Source organism: Lissotriton helveticus, chromosome 10, assembly GCF_964261635.1.
Source record: "Lissotriton helveticus chromosome 10, aLisHel1.1, whole genome shotgun sequence".
NCBI lineage: Eukaryota > Metazoa > Chordata > Amphibia > Caudata > Salamandridae > Lissotriton > Lissotriton helveticus.
In genome coordinates, this window is record NC_136071.1 from 389,415,813 (window position 1) to 389,433,885 (window position 18,073).

An 18,073-nucleotide genomic window follows, 5' to 3' on the forward strand; every position below is an offset into this window, starting at 1 on the left:
CCATTCTATATGCCACAAAAGGAGCAAAAGGTGCTTTGAGGGTGACGAGGGGCCATACAAAGGCTCAAGGACCTGGCTGTAGCTCTGCTGTCCTTAAAGCGCACCAGCGCCAAATCTGCTTTGTCTCTGAAGAGACGGGAGCCATCAAAGGGCATGTCCATGAGTAAGGACTGCAACATTTCCAGAAAATCCAGTTGTCCTCAACTAGACATGGCATTGCAGAGCCACTGTTGACAAAACCGTCTGCCTAGTGAGTTGGTGGTGTCAAGTCTACAATGGATGGTGAACTTTGCTGCAGCAGCAACAGCCTATGAGAGCACGGCCCAGGCCTCCTCCAGGACCGTTGACAGTGGCTGGGCAACCATATGCCACAGTGCATGGGAACAGCAGCCCAGAAGGCTAGCAGTGTTCACAGCCTGCAGTGCCAGGCTGGCGGAAGAAAATATCTTCTTTCCAAGATTTCCCAGCCTTTTGGAGTCCGAATCCGATGGTACGGTAGAGAATGTACCAGGATTCATGCTAGACATGGAGGCTTGGACCACCAAGCTCTCCGGGGTAGGTGTTGGGTGAGGAAATTTGGGTCACAGAATCGGCAGGCAATCTGCCTGTTCACGGGCGCCCCTATGTTGGGCTTGGACCAAGTCCCAAGAAGGACATCAGTTCGTGCTCATTGAATGGGAGAAGCGGTTCTGAAGAGGACACTCCTAGCTGAAGCACTTCTATCAAGACGTTAGTCTTGACTGGCACGAAGGCCAGGAACTCAGCTGCCCTCCGCACCACCATTCGATAGTAGGCTCCCTCCTCCATAGCCACGATAAAGCATGCCAGTATCTGGCGAAGTATCCAGTCACTGGCTTCACTCAGATCCGCAGCCCAGACCAGTTGTTCCTCATAAGACTAGTATTCTTCAGGGTCCAGCAACCCCTCCCAATCTTCCCAAAGTTCTAGCCCGTAAGAATAGGGCTCAGGCTCTGGCCCAGAAGGCAGAGCTGGATGGCTTCAGATGACCCCCCTCTTGCTCCGTGTTCGAGACAGAGATGAGAATAGGGATGGCACCCTCGGAGGGTGCCAGCGGTACCGGGAGTATCAGCCTTGGGATCGGCACCAGGGAAGGTCGAGGTGGCATGACCGGTACCAATCCATCAATGGATCCCAAGGGTATGTCCTGAACCCACAAGGCCCGAAGGCACACCAGAGGGAACGGGCCATCCAAAGATGAGGTGCACAGCCACATAACATTCACTCAATTGGGAGGGGGTCACTCCGACTCCTGGAAACTCAGGGAGGCGTGGAGCTGACCAAGACGCTGGCTGAACTGTCGAACCATTGGCAGACAGACAAGCTTTTTTGTGGGACTTTGACTTACCCAAATGACTCACTGACTTCAACTGGGACGTCAATCTCGGGCTCCCCAACTGCTACCGGGACTTCATCTTGACCGGGACAGTAAACATTGCGGAGTCACATGTCAAGCTGCCATCAGCTTGGGGGATCGCTCCCTCAAGGCCTTCAGATGCATGGCGCAACAGTCGGGGAAAGCCTTCAGGTTGTAGTCCCGCTCCAGGCACCAAATGCATACAAGGTGCGGGTCTGTCACCAACATCTGTTCGGTGACATGCCACAGGGCCTGAAGCTGCCCTTCCTCAAGTACATCCTTGCTGCGTCAATAGGTTAAACTTCAAAAAAGACTTCTACAACACATTGAAAAAACCTTGTAAAAAAGTGACTAAGGGGTAGCTCTTCTCAGATATGCGCTGGCTGGCGCGGAAAGAAAAGAACTGATGACAGAGTGCCTAGGTGGCACCTACATACGCACCACGAACATCACTTCCGGCGCAGACATACGTCAACAACGCCACACAGAGCCGAACTACGCCACCTATCGGCATGCAGGGGTACCGCTCATGAAACATTTCCGGATTCAGTTTGATGCCCTGGGAATATTCTAAGGTAAGGAATCTGCGGCTTTAGCTGGGCTCTGTTCCTTGACCTACACTCCCTTGGTAATTTTTCAGGTCCTACAATGCTCCCTGGGTGGCAGGGTTGTCTGTAGTTACTTCTTGATTCTGCCTACTCCTGGACAAAGTGATATTTGCAGGGATCCTCCATCTGCCTAAGTGTTCATGTGTTGGGGCTGGCCACTATTTGTGGCTGTCTGGATAAGTTTAAAAATTGTCCACCTATTAATGCACCTTTTTTCATCTACAAGGCTTCTTTCGATTGCAGGTCTTATATAATGCACTGGGACCACTCTAGGGGAGTGGTGTTACCCTTATAGGTTTATGACCTTTCTCCATGCCAGATGGTAATGTCACACCTTTGTTCTTTGCCCCTTCTCCCGCACCACAGGATTATGCTGCTCTGAGATTTCTTGCCCTTCACATTCCACTAGACGAAGGATCACTCAACAATCTCCCTGAGCTCCCTCCACTGCAAAGAGACAAGCCATTTGCCAGAACAAAGACCTCAATGATGCTGCACTTTGGGGTCTAACTGCAGCTCCTGGAATCCTGGAGAGTACCTCTGTATCTGATGACATTGATCCAGCTGGCAGAGGGTGGCTAGGCCATCTTGATCTCCCCAGAAGACAGAGCACACTCAGCAAACATCTTTCAGTTGCTCAGTGGGATAAAGTTACAATCAGCACAACAGATGCATGCCTGTAGCATCATTGCCCTGCATCACTGGATAATTCTTGCTAATATCCCCAGGATGGTCCCTCCCGTTCTCCCATGGTCAACCTTGTGGTAGGATGGTATGGCATACTCCTGATTTGCTGCAGAGCTGACCTTGAGGTGGGTCTTGGGAGCACTGCATACTATAGTGTCTTATGTAAGGTTTTTTTGCTTGGCACTATAAAACACTTTAAGGCCTTAAATGTAACAAGAAACACAGTGCTAGTTAAGTGATGGTTGCAAAAACACCACCCGGAGCTGCCTTTATTGTGATGATCTTTTTCTAACAGTCACAAAGTTCAGGAGAACTCAGTTACCAGTTAATGGAAGTTTGATAATACTCTGATTTTAGTTGAGTTGTGGCAGCGTGATCTCTGTTGCCAGAAAAGTGAAGGTGGTGCTCGTAGATTAGATCTGAAGTGAGCAATGATTGCATAGGGGTGCAGAAATGAGAGCAGTTAACAGCTTGGACATAAGAGAAAGGGTTTGACATTCATTCTTACCTTACTCTTGACGCTCTCACAAGACTGAAGACTGGCGAAGATCTGGCTCTCAATTGCTTGTACCCAGAGCTCTCTCTCCTCATACGCTGACGCCTCAAAGTGCCATGTTTGTCCCGTTAGCGACACAATGACGAACTCAAATGACTCCTCTTGTTCTGGAAAAAGTAAAACATTCATGAACCAAACCAAATAAATAAATACAGATGTTTGTACAGTGTCTACAAAAGACAGAAGAAAGAACAGCATTCAAACAAATGTTACTGCCATTCATTTCACTTCTCCAACAGCCTTAAAAGTGCCAAAACCCCAAATCTGGAAGAGATGTTGTCAGGCGGCTAGGTCATTGACCGTGCAACCTGGAGAATGTGTTCTAATTTTTGCTTTGGCACTTGATGAAAAATCGTCTATTTTTAGGTAAATCGCTTTATCTTACTATAAATACGTTCAAGCTTAACCTCCACATTTTGTATGCTTTCAAGTCACAACATGACAGTAACACATCATACAGTACTGCCTAAAGCTCATATTTGAAATAATTTGGTCAAATGAAAAAAATGTCTATGTAAAGCGACTCGCTACTACGTAGAGCTAGCTCAAATACCTTAAAACAAGTGGCGCAGTGCAAAACTGCCCAGTCTTTACACATCAATAAAACCTAAATGCAAATGATACCTGACACACAAAATGAACGTACACTTTGTACATGAGTTCTACCTGTCATATTGATTCATGCACACATTGCATTTGACACTGTTGTTGCAGGAGAATCTTTACTGTAGAATTTACATTTTTCATATAGAATGTTTACTAATGTCAAAAGAAGTACTTTTGAACGTTCAACTTAGGAACCGTCTTCACTAATTAAGAGATGCATTTAATAAAAAAATCTAAAAAAAATGTTTGGATGTTGCTCAATAAAGTGACTGACATGCAATAATAACAAGCATTTGCAATGCAATAGGTCTCGCAGTTGTGAGAGTTTGAGCTATTGGCATTTTAAATGCCAGTGCCTTTTATTTATGTATTGGTTTTTAAAACATAAATAAAAGGCATTGTCATTTACAAGTGGTAGTGGTACTGGAAGCGGTAGTATTGGTGGTGGTAATAGTACTGGTGTTGGTACTTGTAGTTGTACTGGTGGTTTTAGTGGTGGTACTGGTGGTGGTATTAGTACTGGTGGTGGTGGTACTGGTGGTGGACCTGGTACTGGTGGTACTGTTGGTACTTGTGCTACTGGTAGTGTTAGTATTGGTGGTGGTGGTGGTGGTACTGGTGGTGGTGGTAGTGGAAGTACTGGTGGCTTTAGTACTGGTAGTACTGGTGGTGGTGATGGTACTGGTAGTGGTAGTACTGGTGGTGGTGGTACTGGTAGTACTGGTGGTGGTAGTACTGGTGGTGGTGGTACTGGTAGTGGTGGTAGTGGTATTGGTAGTGGTAGTACTGGTAGTGGTAGTGGTGGTGGTACTGGTAGTACTGGTGGTGGTGGTTGTACTGGTGGCTGTAGTAGTGGTAGTACTGGTGGCTGTAGTAGTGGTAGTACTGGTGGTGGTAGTACTGGTGGTGGTAGTACTGGTGGTGGTGGTGGTGGTACTGGTAGTGGTAGTACTGGTGGTGGTGTTAGTGGTAGTACTGGTGGTGGTGGTACTGGTAGTACTGGTGGTGGTGGTACTGGTAGTACTGGTGGTGGTGGTACTGGTAGTGGTAGTAGTGGTAGTACTGGAGGTGGTGGTACTGGTGGTGGTAGTACTGGTGGTGGTAGTACTGGTAGTGGTGGTACTGGTGGTTGTGGTACTGGTAGTGGTAGTACTGGTGGTGGTGGTACTGGTAGTGGTAGTACTGGTGGTGGTACCGGTAGTGGTAGTACTGGTGGTGGTGGTACTGGTAGTACTGGTGGTGGTGGTGGTGGTACTGGTAGTACTGGTAGTGGTAGTACTGGTGGTGGTGGTACTGGTAGTACTGGTGGTGGTGGTAGTACTGGGGGTGGTGGTAGTACTGGTGGTGGTGGTAGTGGTAGTACTGGTGGCTGTAGTAGTGGTAGTACTGGTGGTGGTAGTACTGGTGGTGGTAGTACTGGTAGTACTGGTGGTGGTGGTACTGGTAGTGGTAGTACTGGTAGTGGTGGTACTGGTAGTACTGGTGGTGGTGGTACTGGTAGTGGTAGTAGTGGTAGTACTGGAGGTGGTGGTACTGATGGTGGTAGTACTGGTGGTGGTAGTACTGGTGGTGGTAGTACTGGTAGTGGTGGTACTGGTAGTGGTGGTACTGGTAGTACTGGTGGTGGTGGTACTGGTAGTATTGGTGGTGGTGGTACTGGTAGTGGTAGTATTGGTGGTGGTGGTACTGGTAGTGGTAGTATTGGTGGTGGTGGTGGTGGTAGTGGTAGTATTGGTGGTGGTGGTGGTACTGGTAGTGGTGGTACTGGTAGTGGTAGTACTGGTGGTGGTGGTGGTACTGATAGTGGTAGCATTGGTGGTGGTAGTACTGGTAGTGGTGGTACTGGTGGTGGTGGTAGTGGTACTGGTAGTACTGGTAGTGGTAGTACTGGTGGTGGTGGTACTGGTAGTACTGGTGGTGGTGGTAGTGGTAGTACTGGTGGCTGTAGTAGTGGTAGTACTGGTGGTGGTAGTACTGGTAGTACTGGTGGTGGTAGTACTGGTAGTACTGGTGGTGGTGGCACTGGTAGTGGTAGTACTGGTGGTGGTGGTGGTGGTAGTGGTAGTGGTAGTACTTGTGGTGGTGGTACTGGTAGTACTGGTGGTGGTGGTACTGGTAGTGGTAGTACTGGAGGTGGTGGTACTGGTCGTGGTAGCACTGGTGGTGGTAGTACTGGTAGTGGTGGTACTGGTGGTTGTGGTACTGGTAGTGGTAGTACTGGTGGTGGTGGTACTGGTAGTGGTAGTACTGGTGGTGGTACCGGTAGTGGTAGTACTGGTGGTGGTGGTACTGGTAGTACTGGTGGTGGTGGTGGTGGTACTGGTAGTACTGGTAGTGGTAGTACTGGTAGTGGTAGTACTGGTAGTGGTAGTACTGGTAGTACTGGTGGTGGTGGTACTGGTAGTACTGGTGGTGGTGGTAGTGGTAGTACTGGTGGCTGTAGTAGTGGTAGTACTGGTGGCTGTAGTAGTGGTAGTACTGGTGGTGGTAGTACTGGTAGTACTGGTGATGGTAGTACTGGTAGTACTGGTGGTGGTGGTACTGGTAGTGGTAGTACTGGTGGTGGTGGTACTGGTAGTACTGGTGGTGGTGGTACTGGTAGTAGTTGTAGTACTGGAAGTGGTGGTACTGGCGGTGGTAGTACTGGTGGTGGTAGTACTGGTGGTGGTAGTACTGGTAGTGGTGGTACTGGTGGTTGTGGTACTGGTAGTGGTAGTACTGGTGGTGGTGGTGGTACTGATAGTGGTAGTATTGGTGGTGGTAGTACTGGTAGTGGTAGTACTGGTGGTGGTGGTACTGGTGGTGGTGGTAGTGGTACTGGTAGTACTGGTAGTGGTAGTACTGGTGGTGGTGGTACTGGTAGTACTGGTGGTGGTGGTAGTGGTAGTACTGGTGGCTGTAGTAGTGGTAGTACTGGTGGTGGTAGTACTGGTAGTACTGGTGGTGGTAGTACTGGTAGCACTGGTGGTGGTGGCACTGGTAGTGGTAGTACTGGTGGTGGTGGTACTGGTAGTGGTAGTACTTGTGGTGGTGGTACTGGTAGTACTGGTGGTGGTGGTAGTGGTAGTACTGGAGGTGGTGGTACTGGTGGTGGTAGTACTGGTGGTGGTAGTACTGGTAGTGGTGGTACTGGTGGTTGTGGTACTGGTAGTGGTAGTACTGGTGGTACTGGTAGTGGTAGTACTGGTGGTGGTACCGGTAGTACTGGTGGTGGTGGTACTGGTAGTACTGGTGGTGGTGGTGGTGGTACTGGTAGTGGTAGTACTGGTAGTGGTAGTACTGGTGGTGGTGGTACTGGTAGTACTGGTGGTGGTGGTACTGGTAGTACTGGTGGTGGTGGTAGTGGTAGTAGTGGTGGCTGTAGTAGTGGTAGTACTGGTGGCTGTAGTAGTGGTAGTACTGGTGGTGGTAGTACTGGTAGTACTGGTGATGGTAGTACTGGTAGTACTGGTGGTGGTGGTACTGGTAGTGGTAGTACTGGTGGTGGTGGTACTGGTAGTACTGGTGGTGGTGGTACTGGTAGTAGTGGTAGTACTGGAAGTGGTGGTACTGGCGGTGGTAGTACTGGTGGTGGTAGTACTGGTGGTGGTAGTACTGGTAGTGGTGGTACTGGTGGTTGTGGTACTGGTAGTACTGGTGGTGGTGGTGGTACTGGTAGTGGTAGTACTGGTGGTGGTACCGGTAGTGGTAGTACTGGTGGTGGTGGTACTGGTAGTACTGGTGGTGGTGGTGGTACTGGTAGTGGTAGTATTGGTGGTGGTGGTACTGGTAGTGGTAGTACTGGTGGTGGTGGTACTGGTAGTTGTAGTATTGGTGGTGGTGGTACTGGTAGTTGTAGTATTGGTGGTGGTGGTACTGGTAGTGGTAGTACTGGTGGTGGTGGTACTGGTGGTGGTGGTAGTGGTAGTATTGGTGGTGGTGGTAGTATTGGTGGTGGAGGTAGTATTGGTGGTGGTGGTGGTACTGGTGGTGGTAGTACTGGTAGTATTGGTGGTGGTATTGGTAGTGTTGGTGGTGGTACTGGTAGTACTGGTGGTGGTGGTACTGGTAGTATTGGTGGTGATGGTACTGGTAGTGGTAATATTGGTGGTGGTGGTACTGGTAGTGGTAGTATTGGTAGTGGTAGTATTGGTGGTGGTGGTGGTACTGGTGGTGGTAGTACTGGTGGTGGTGGTGGTACTGATAGTGGTAGTATTGGTGGTGGTAGTACTGGTGGTGGTAGTACTGGTGGTGGTAGTACTGGTGGTGGTACTGGTAGTACTGGTAGTGGTAGTACTGGTGGTGGTGGTACTGGTAGTACTAGTGGTGGTGGTACTGGTAGTATTGGTGGTGGTGGTACTGGTAGTGGTAGTATTGGTGGTGGTGGTACTGGTAGTGGTAGTATTGGTGGTGGTGGTACTGGTAGTGGTAGTATTGGTGGTGGTAGTGGTAGTACTGGTGGTGGTACTGATAGTGGTAGTATTGGTGGTGGTGGTAGTGGTAGTACTGGTGGTGGTGGTACTGGGGGTGGTGGTAGTGGTTCTAGTAGTACTGGTAGTGGTAGTACTGGTGGTGGCGGTACTGGTAGTACTGGTGGTGGTGGTAGTACTGGTGGTGGTGGTAGTGGTAGTACTGGTGGCTGTAGTAGTGGTAGTACTGGTGGTGGTAGTACTGGTAGTACTGGTGGTGGTAGTACTGGTAGTACTGGTGGTGGTGGCACTGGTAGTGGTAGTACTGGTGGTGGTGGTACTGGTAGTGGTAGTACTGGTGGTGGTGGTACTGCTAGTACTGGTGGTGGTGGTACTGGTAGTGGTAGTAGTGGTAGTACTGGAGGTGGATGTACTGGTGGTGGTAGTACTGGTGGTGGTAGCACTGGTAGTGGTGGTACTGGTGGTTGTGGTACTGGTAGTGGTAGTACTGGTGGTGGTGGTACTGGTAGTGGTAGTACTGGTGGTGGTACCGGTAGTGGTAGTACTGGTGGTGGTAGTGGTACTGGTAGTACTGGTGGTGGTGGTACTGGTAGTACTGGTAGTGGTAGTACTGGTAGTGGTAGTACTGATGGTGGTGGTACTGGTAGTACTGCTGGTGGTGGTAGTACTGGTGGTGGTGGTAGTGGTAGTACTGGTGGCTGTAGTAGTGGTAGTACTGCTGGTGGTAGTACTGGTAGTACTGGTGGTGGTAGTACTGGTGGTGGTGGTACTGGTAGTGGTAGTACTGGTGGTGGTGGTACTGGTAGTACTGGTGGTGGTGGTACTGGTAGTAGTGGTAGTACTGGAGGTGGTGGTACTGGTGGTTGTATTACTGGTGGTGGTAGTACTGGTGGTGGTGGTACTGGTTGTAGTAGTACTGGTGGTGTGGTGGTAGTACTGGTAGTGGTGGTATTGGTGGTAGTACTGGTAGTGGTGGTGGTGGTACTGGTGGTGGTAGTACTGATAGTGGCGGTACTGGTGGTAGTAGTACTGGTAGTGGTGGTATTGGTGGTGGTAGTAGTGGTGGTATTGGTGGAGGTGGTACTGGTGGTGGTAGTACTGGTGGTGGTGGTAGTACTGGTAGTGGTGGTATTGGTGGTGGTGGTACTGGTGGTGGTAGTACTGGTGGTGGTGGTGTTAGTGGAAGTACTGGTGGTGTTGGTGGTTGTGTTACTGGTGGTGGTAGTACTGGTACTGGTGGTATTGGTGGGGGTTGGTACTGGTGATGGTGGTACTGATAGTGGTAGTACTGGTGGTGGTAGTACTGGTGGTGGTGGTGGTACTGGTTGTAGTAGTACTGGTGGTGGTGGTGTTAGTGGTGGTGGTGGTACAAGGTAGGAGCTCGAGGCATATATACAGGGTGAGGAGCTTCAGGAAGCTACAGCTGGTTTATACAATAAGGATCAGTTTGAGGAATATATATACACAGGGTGAGCTGGAACTCGAGGCATGTACACAGGGTGATGAAGCGCTTGAGGTATATGCCGAGAGGTGAGGAGCTTGAGCTATGCCAGGTTATACAAAGAGAGGATGAGGAGGGATGCGGAATATATACATAGGGTTAGGAGCCTCAGTCATATAGACCGGTGAGTTAGAAGCTTGAGGTGTGTACAGAAAGGGTGAGGGCTTGAGGCACAGACGGATAGGGTGAGGCGCCTCAGGTATACTGAAAAAGAGAAGCGAGCACGAGGCATGTTTAGATGTGTGAGGAGTTATAAGCATATAGCAGTGACCCACTCTTAGAGACACTGGACTGTTAAAACGTGGATGATGACTTTTGGCACAAAGACAGGCAGTGCGGGGACCCCGCAGCGTAGACAGTTTATATCACCTTCAAGTGCTATAAATAAATTGTTCACATGGACTAAACAAGGCAGTGCTGGGAGAAATGCGAGTCACGGCCGGAGGCCGGCCGTGAAAACAATGCAGTGCTCGTGAAACTGAAAGCACGGCCGGGCGGCCGTGAAAGCCTTTGATGCCACAGGGGGTGGAGCGGCAAACTGAAAGCACGGCCGGCCGTGAAAGCCTTTGATGCCGCAGGGGGTGGAGCGGCACCAAGCTGGGCAACAGATGGCTGACGATTTCATGCTGTGCACGCGCATTTTAGGTCAATGCGCTTGCGCATTGACCTTAAAGCGCACGGGCACAGCATCAAATCGCCAGTTAGTTAAAGTCTGTTTAAGCCCCTATAGTCTCGCCCCGCTCAATGCGCATGCGCATTGACAGGTCGCGAGACCTAAAAAGTATATGCTTCAAGGCAACTAAATGGATTTACGGTTAGAACGTGTGCTACAATGCAAAGATGAAATTAGTAATGTGTAATTGTTCCAAAAACCAACCTCTTTACTTCACTGCTGAAACATTACTCACGATTCCTGAATGTGTGCTATAATGTCTGTGTAACTGTTAGGGACATCATTCTAAGCTCTCATTGATCCTTATTTGTATGCCAGTTTAGTATAAGTAAAACGATAACATTTGTTCAATGTATGCATTATTTTTTAAATGTATGTACTTTCAACGCAGTTCTCATCTATACCTACTACTGTGCAGTTTGATTGCTTATAATGTGATCTATGCAATGTGTGTGTGTGTTGGACTTGTAAAACGCACAGCTGCCCGTAAGCGTCCCGGCGCTGGAGACCGCTGGGGAACCCGTCCTGGCTTTCCCTGTGAGATGGTCCCTTCTGGGTATCTCCAAGGTGAAACCATGCATCCCCGGCGTCTGTGGGGGGCCGTTGTAGAGATGAGGCAAGCTTAATGCCCAGAGTTGCCGAGTGTGATCCCTGGTTAGAGTAGGCACCGAGGCGAGAATTGTCGAGTCCGCTGACCCTGGTCCACGACCCTGCCGCGTCGGGAATTGAACCCTGGTCCCGGGCCGTTCTCTGCTTCCGGGTCTGCCGCCTCTAACCAGTGAGCCACACCACTCCACTATGAACTAAAAGTACTAAAGAAGTAAAAAAAAATATATATATATATATTACCTACTGGCGGTCGCCAGTAGGTATATATAGTTAGGATTTTGTTCCCTATGGGATTTTTGAAAATTCTATGTCTAATAACTTTGGCGTTTGAGGACAGAATTGGCTGAAATTTTCAGGAAAATGGAACATTTTGTTTCTGAGCAGCCCCTGGAAATTTGGGGGGGGTTCGTCAAGGGGGGGCCGAGAAAAAAGGGGGGTCCCAAAACGTGTTTTTAACATTGAGTTTTCCATAGGGCGGTTGGCCTCACTTTTAGCCCGAACGGCTGAATGGATTTGCACGAAACTTGGCAAAATTGTAGGGACTGGTAGCCCGATGTGCCTTTGCTAGGTCTCAATATATGTGCTTCAGTGGATTTTGAGAAATTAACGTTTAAAAAAAGATATATATCTGTAAGCGCGCTCCGGGCAGCGCTCCGGTTCGCGGACTTTACGCGTACCGAAACTTCGCGTAGCGAAGCTGATTGGCTCTCCGGTGCCTGTCAACATTCTAAACAGTCCGGAGCGGCCGCCATCTTGTCTCTCGGTAGGATCGAGAGACAAGAGGAGGCCAAAACAAAGGGGGAAATGACCATAAGGGGGCATAGTATATCCTCCCTGACCCCCTAGGTTTAATGTGGAGGCTTTAAAAGGGCCCCGCGGGGCAAAAAAAAAAAATTTGGGGGGGGGTTTTTTGCGTGGGTAGCGCCCGGTTCGCGAACCGGGAAGCGTTCTGGGCAGCGTTCTATAATGAAAAATGAATGATAGACTTTTCAAATACTGTATGTTAATTGATTGTTGGTTTTGTTGATTATTTTTTATTTTTTTTATTTTTTAAGCAATTATTTATTATTGTGATTGTGTTTCAAAATTTAATAACATTTCTAACATTTAACTAGTTTATGAATTACATATAAAAATGATTAAAGACTCAAACAATTTTTTAATATTACATACAATTTTATTTTTCGGATTGTTTTTCAAAATTTAATAGAACGTCTAGCATTTGACTGTCCGATATGTCCTCTTGTTGAGTGAACATAAGTTCCCACATTTGACCGTCATCATAATGGAGTAAATGATCGACAGATTCTACACATTGAAGTAATTCATAGTCCTGTGACTCATCCATGAATTCTAAGTCATCAATGGGTTCCATAACTTGTTCATTGTTGCTGTCCAGAACAATTTCGAAGGAAACATTCTGCTCACCTTCCATTTTATTGCTGTAATTTGCATAAAAAATAAATATATCAGTAGAGATAGGGCACTGTTGGGTTTAAGTTCAGACAGGTACTTGTGAGTTTATAACAGAGAAGTAATCTATGGGCACTGTATGGTTTCAGGCGTGAAGTAGTACTATTAAAAAGTGCCTGTGAAGAAGCCTAAGTAAATTCATAATTATACCACAGAAACCTAAATCAATCCATAATTATAATAAAGAAGCCTTTCTCAATGTCTAACTCTTACAGAGGGATAGTATATAACTATCTGAAAATGTTTTCAAATTTATAAAATAATATCTCACCTTCTAAAAACAAGTTTAAGTTGTGAGTGAAAATGATCTTGCAATGTAGTTCAGGAAGTAGTAGTCAAAATGGCTGTGTTTCTCTCTCTTTCTTTATATATATTCAGGTACATAACCAATCAAATGTCAGGTAAAAAAAGTAGAAAATGAAAGTAACATTTTAATTGGTTGTCAATTCCAACACTTCAGATGTGTTTTGAGAAGTAATTTACCTCAGGGTATTTAGAGAGGTCTACAGGCTAAATGGCTAAATGGAATTCCAATCAAATTTGTGAAAATGGTAGGGATTGGTATGTAGTATGAGCTAATCTATATTTGGTGAAATTGTCTCCAGTCGCTTTTCTGTAAACTACTTTCCCACCTTTTTTGATGGTGCGCTTCCCAGGGAGCGACCCGGTACGCGAACTGGTGAGCGCCCCGGTTCGCGAACCTTAAGCGTTACGGGAGTCCACCATTTTGTGTTTCGGTCGAATTAAGATACAAGATGGAGGGCAAATAATGTTCAGAATGGGTAGAAGGGGGCACGGTAGACTTATTTTGACCCCCTAGGTTTTCTGAGGGTGGCTGAGGAGGCTTATATGTGCGAAAAAAAAACATTTTTTTAAAAAAATTCGCGAGGTTAGCTCCCGGTTCGCGTACCGGGAAGCGCCCCAGGGAGCGTACTTTGTTGAAAATTAGTGAAAAATGTTAGAGTAAAATAATAATTGTGAGTGATCAGATGTAGGGTAGCTCTGAGAAGAGCTTTTGGGTTTATGGTACATTTAGGTACTTATAAGTAGGTACCAATGCACAGTCTTAAATTCAGAATGAAAATTCTGTTGCCCTCATCTGAGAAGTGAACTCCATCTCCTCTGTAGATATCTTGCATGTAGTAACGCAAGTTATTGTTGTACAGGGAGCCCATTCCATGGTCTCTCATGTAAGCTGAAACAGATTTGTTTACATGCTTCCTCGACTTCTCAATTTGTGGACAAAATTGGTTTGACCACCTCCATTTCTGTCTTTGGCATATATTTGAAGATACCAAGGCAGTTTGAGGAAAAAGTGCCATCAATTGCTCAAAGGTGTCCTTTAAAAGCATTTCCAGACCTACCCCAGTCAAAGTGCCCAAATCATTACCTCCACAGTGCACAATTAACAGGTCAGGTTTTGGCAAATGCATAAAGGTTTTCACCAATGGTATCAATTGGTGACATTTTAATCCTCTGTGGCCAAACCACTTAATTTCCACATCTTGTAAATTGAGGTTAGGTAAATTCCTGTTCTCAGCATACCTCTGAGCCCAATAGATGTAACTATGTCCAACAATCCAGACAGAAAACATGGTGAGAGAAGGTTCTCCTGCAGTCAGATGAAGTGTGGCAATGAAATGGCAGTTGAAAAAATAAGAGTTTAAAATGAAAAAAACTGTGGAGTTTCTGTGGATTGGTGGATTTTGATTGCTGAAAACAGAAAGTTAGGGTGCATGGATGAGTTGTTTGAAAGATGTATTTTGAGTGGTCAAGAAAAAATCATTAAATGAAAGAATGCACTCAATCAATCAATCAATCAAGTCATTTGTATAGCGCACTACTCACCCGTAGGGTCTCAAGGCGCTGGGAGGGGGGGGGTGCCGTTACTGCTCGAACAGCCAGGTCTTGAGCTTCTTCCTGAAGGAGAGGTGGTCTTGGGTCAGGCGCAGGTCGGACGGGAGTGAGTTCCAGGTCTTTGCAGCCAGGTGGGAGAAGGACCTTCCTCCTGTTGTCGCTCTTCGGATGCGGGGGACGGCGGCGAGGGCGTGGCTGGTTGATCTGAGGGGGCGCGTGGGTGGCGCACTGGATATGAGGTGCACTGAGAGTTCAGAGTTCAATTGCAACATTGTTGTGTGAACTTGCAAACACCAGAAGTCTTCCAAGAGGTGGTTGCCATGCAGAAAAGGCATGAAATGGCAGAGGGGGGAAGGGTTTTCATTTGAAAAAAAGTGAGGGAAGAGTTTTGATTGGGTGACATGAGAGATATGTGTGAAGAATTACAGCATTTCTGTGCTTTTGATAGCTGCAGACTCTGGAGTGCATACCTTTTGCTCTGCTGAAGACAAATTGGTGTGTTTCTGAGACTGTTTTGAAACTCAAAGTATTTGCTAAGGTGAGAAAATATTTCTTTAATTTAGATAGAGAATAGTGTGCTTTAAGGAGAAAATTATGAAGAAAGTTGTGTTTTTCAAATGTTGCTTTGTCTCAAGTGTTTTACAAATAGATTTTGTTTCTTTGAGAAAATGTGAAGTATTAGTACTGACAGGGTGTTTTTCTGCATAGGAGCTGTGGAGTCTTTTCAAATTATGACTTGAAAATCGTTTTTGAGGAAAATGAATGGTTATAATATTTCTGACAAGGACATAATGGTGTATGCTTCTTTATAAGGCAATTGACTGTCTCTGATGTTATTTTTCCCATTTTAATGTAAGACTTTTCTCTGTGGCGCAAATTGCTTGTAAATATGCTCCCACCTGTGCATGGCAAATTTAGATTTTGAATGTTTGTGTTACATAGCCATGTTAAAAGTGATACAAACATGCTGCAAAGGCAATCAAAAAACGCTTTTATGTGTCTTAAGGACATTTTAAGTCATTTTCCCATGTGCAGTGTTTTGAAATTATGATTTGAAAATCGTTTTTGGGGAAAAGGAATTGTTTTTAAATTTATGACAAGGACATAATGGTGTATGCTTCTTTATAAGGCAATTGACTGTCTCTGATGTTATTTTTCCCATTTTAATGTAAGACCTTTCTCTGTGGCGCAAATTGCTTGTAAATATGCTCCCACCTGTGCATGGCAAATTTAGATTTTGAATGTTTGTGTTACATAGCCATGTTAAAAGTGACCCAACCATGCTGGAAAGGCAATCAAAAAACACTTTCATGTGTCTTAAGGACATTTTAAGTCATTTCCTCATGTGCAGTGTTTTCAAATTATGATTTGAAAATCGTTTTTGGGGAAAAGGAATGGTTTGTAAATTTATGACAAGGATATAATGGTGTATGCTTCTTTATAAGGCATTTCAGTGTCTCTGATGTCATTTTTCCCATATTACATTAAAAGACCTTTCTCCGTGGGGCACAATCCTTGTAAATATGGTCACACTTGTGCATGGTAAATTTAGATTTTGACTGTTTGAGTCACATAACCATGTTAAAAGTGACCCAAAAAAATTGCAAAGGCTTTCAAAAAACACTTTCATGTGTCTTAAGGACATTTTATGTCATTTCCCTGTGGGCAGTGTTTTCAAATTATGACTTGAAAATCGTTTTTGAGGTAAAGGAATGTTGTTAAAATGTATGTGCGCCATATGCCCCCAAATTTCTTTTTCAGGGGTGCAGCAGGGTGTTCTTGAGACACCCCTGCACCTTTGGAAAAATTCGTAATTTGTGATGAGCTAATTGCTAATCGCAAATTGCACCTTCATTCCTATGGGCATCCTGGCCCATGGAAATGAATGGGTAATTTGCAATTAGCAATTTGCTCATCGCAAATTAGGAATGGTAAAGAATCGCTATTTATTCCTTAGAATTCGCTATTTTGGAAATGCAAAATAGTTTGATGATACATATGGCGGTTGATCTCTAACAAGATAAGAAGCTTAGGGATACATTTATGATGACTGGCGCAATTTATTTAATTTATTTATTTAATGGTTTTGTTAAGCGCGTAGTAACTCGAAAGAGCATCCCAGCGCTGACCTGCTTCTTCCGGGGTTTCTGCCGTCTGGTGTGATTATGTTTGGGGAAAAAGGGAGGTCTTAAGGGTTTTTCTGAACTGGAGATAGTTCGGTTCTGTCCTGAGTCTTCGTGGGAGAAGGTTCCAATATTTAGCAGTGTGGACCGAAAACCGACGGCCGCCAGTCTTGGCTTTTTTGACTCTGGGAGCCGAGATGAAATTTTCTGTACTGGATCGAAGGTCTCTTTTCGTTTTATAGGGATTTAAGATTTCTTTGAGAAGAGGGGGGCCGTTGTTGTTGAGGGTCTTATGGGCCAAGCAGAGAGCCTTAAAGATGACCCTCTCTCTCACTGGGAGCCAGTGGAGGGATTTAAGAGCCGGTTTGGCGGATGATCTTCCTGGTGTTCCTGTGAGTAGGCGGGCGGCGGTATTTTGAACTTTTTGCAGTGTGTTCATGGTGGCTTCAGGAGCTCCCAAGTAGATGGCGTTGCAGTAATCTAGTCTTGCCAGGATTAGACCCTGAATGAGAAGCCTTCTTGCGGTGTCGGGGAGCAAGGGGAAGATCTTCCTGCAGGCTCTAAGTAACCCGAAACAAATTCCTGCTGTCTTTTTAGCCTGGGTTCTGAAACTCATATCTTTCTCGATCCATACCCCGAGGCTCTTAACCTCTTCCTTGGGAGCGGGGGGGTCACCTAGGCAGCTGGGCCAGAGGTGAGATGGCAAAGATGGTTCCTTGTGGCCCATCAGGAGTATCTCGGTCTTAGAACCGTTTAGTTTCAGCGAGGATAGATTCATCCATTGGTGGACTTCAGACAAGCAGCTGTGGAGGTCAGAAGGGGCGTGGTGGGGGTGTGAGAGGGTTACGATCAACTGAGTGTCGTCGGCGTAGTTGATAATTGACACGCCAAACGAGCTGACCCTCTTCTCCAGTGGGGCCATGTATACGTTGAACAACGTAGGGCTCAAGGATGAGCCCTGCGGTACTCCACACCGGAGGGGGATGGTAGGTGAGTGGCTGTCATTTTCCCGCACCTGGAAGGAACGTCCTGATAAGAATGATTCGAGCCACTTCAGGGCCGAACCTTTTATTCCGACTTCTCCCAGTCGGTGAATAAGGGTGGGGTGGTCCACAGTGTCGAAGGCCGCACTGAGGTCTAGGAGGATCACTGCCACTCTAGGAGGATCACTGCCACTCTGTGGCATCACTTACTTCATTGGTAGAGCTTTACTTGTATTATCTCCTCTGTATTCTTCATCAAGCGTAACTTTAATCTGCAATCCTGAGTAGGCCTCACCTTAAACAAACCTCTGGATAGGCCACACCTTATCGTCATCATGAATTAATCATTTAAAATGCTAGGGACAGATTTATGATAGGTGTATGCCTCTTTTGCGCCACTTACAAAACACTGCCCACGGGGAAATGACTTAAAATGTCCTTAAGACACATGAAAGTGTTTTTTTAAAGCCTTTGCAATTTTTTTGGGTCACTTTTAACATGGCTATGTGACTCAAACAGTCAAAATCTAAATTTACCATGCACAGGTGGGAGCATATTTACAAGGAATGTGCTCCATGGGGAAAGGTCTTATAATGTAATATGGGAAAAATGA

General features: G+C 46.4%; 1 protein-coding gene across 1 annotated transcript in view; it reads right to left on the minus strand.

Annotated features, from left to right (window-relative positions):
- The window catches only part of AGAP3 (ArfGAP with GTPase domain, ankyrin repeat and PH domain 3), a 2,202,224-nt gene that overhangs the window by 150,357 nt on the left and 2,033,794 nt on the right, over positions 1–18,073 (minus strand). Inside the window, exons 14-15 of the mRNA XM_078662817.1 lie at positions 3,148–3,333; positions 2,767–2,784 (exon numbers count right to left, since the gene is read on the minus strand). Coding sequence (XP_078518943.1) covers positions 2,767–2,784; positions 3,148–3,333 — 204 coding nt within the window. The remainder of the gene's footprint in view (positions 1–2,766; positions 2,785–3,147; positions 3,334–18,073) is intronic.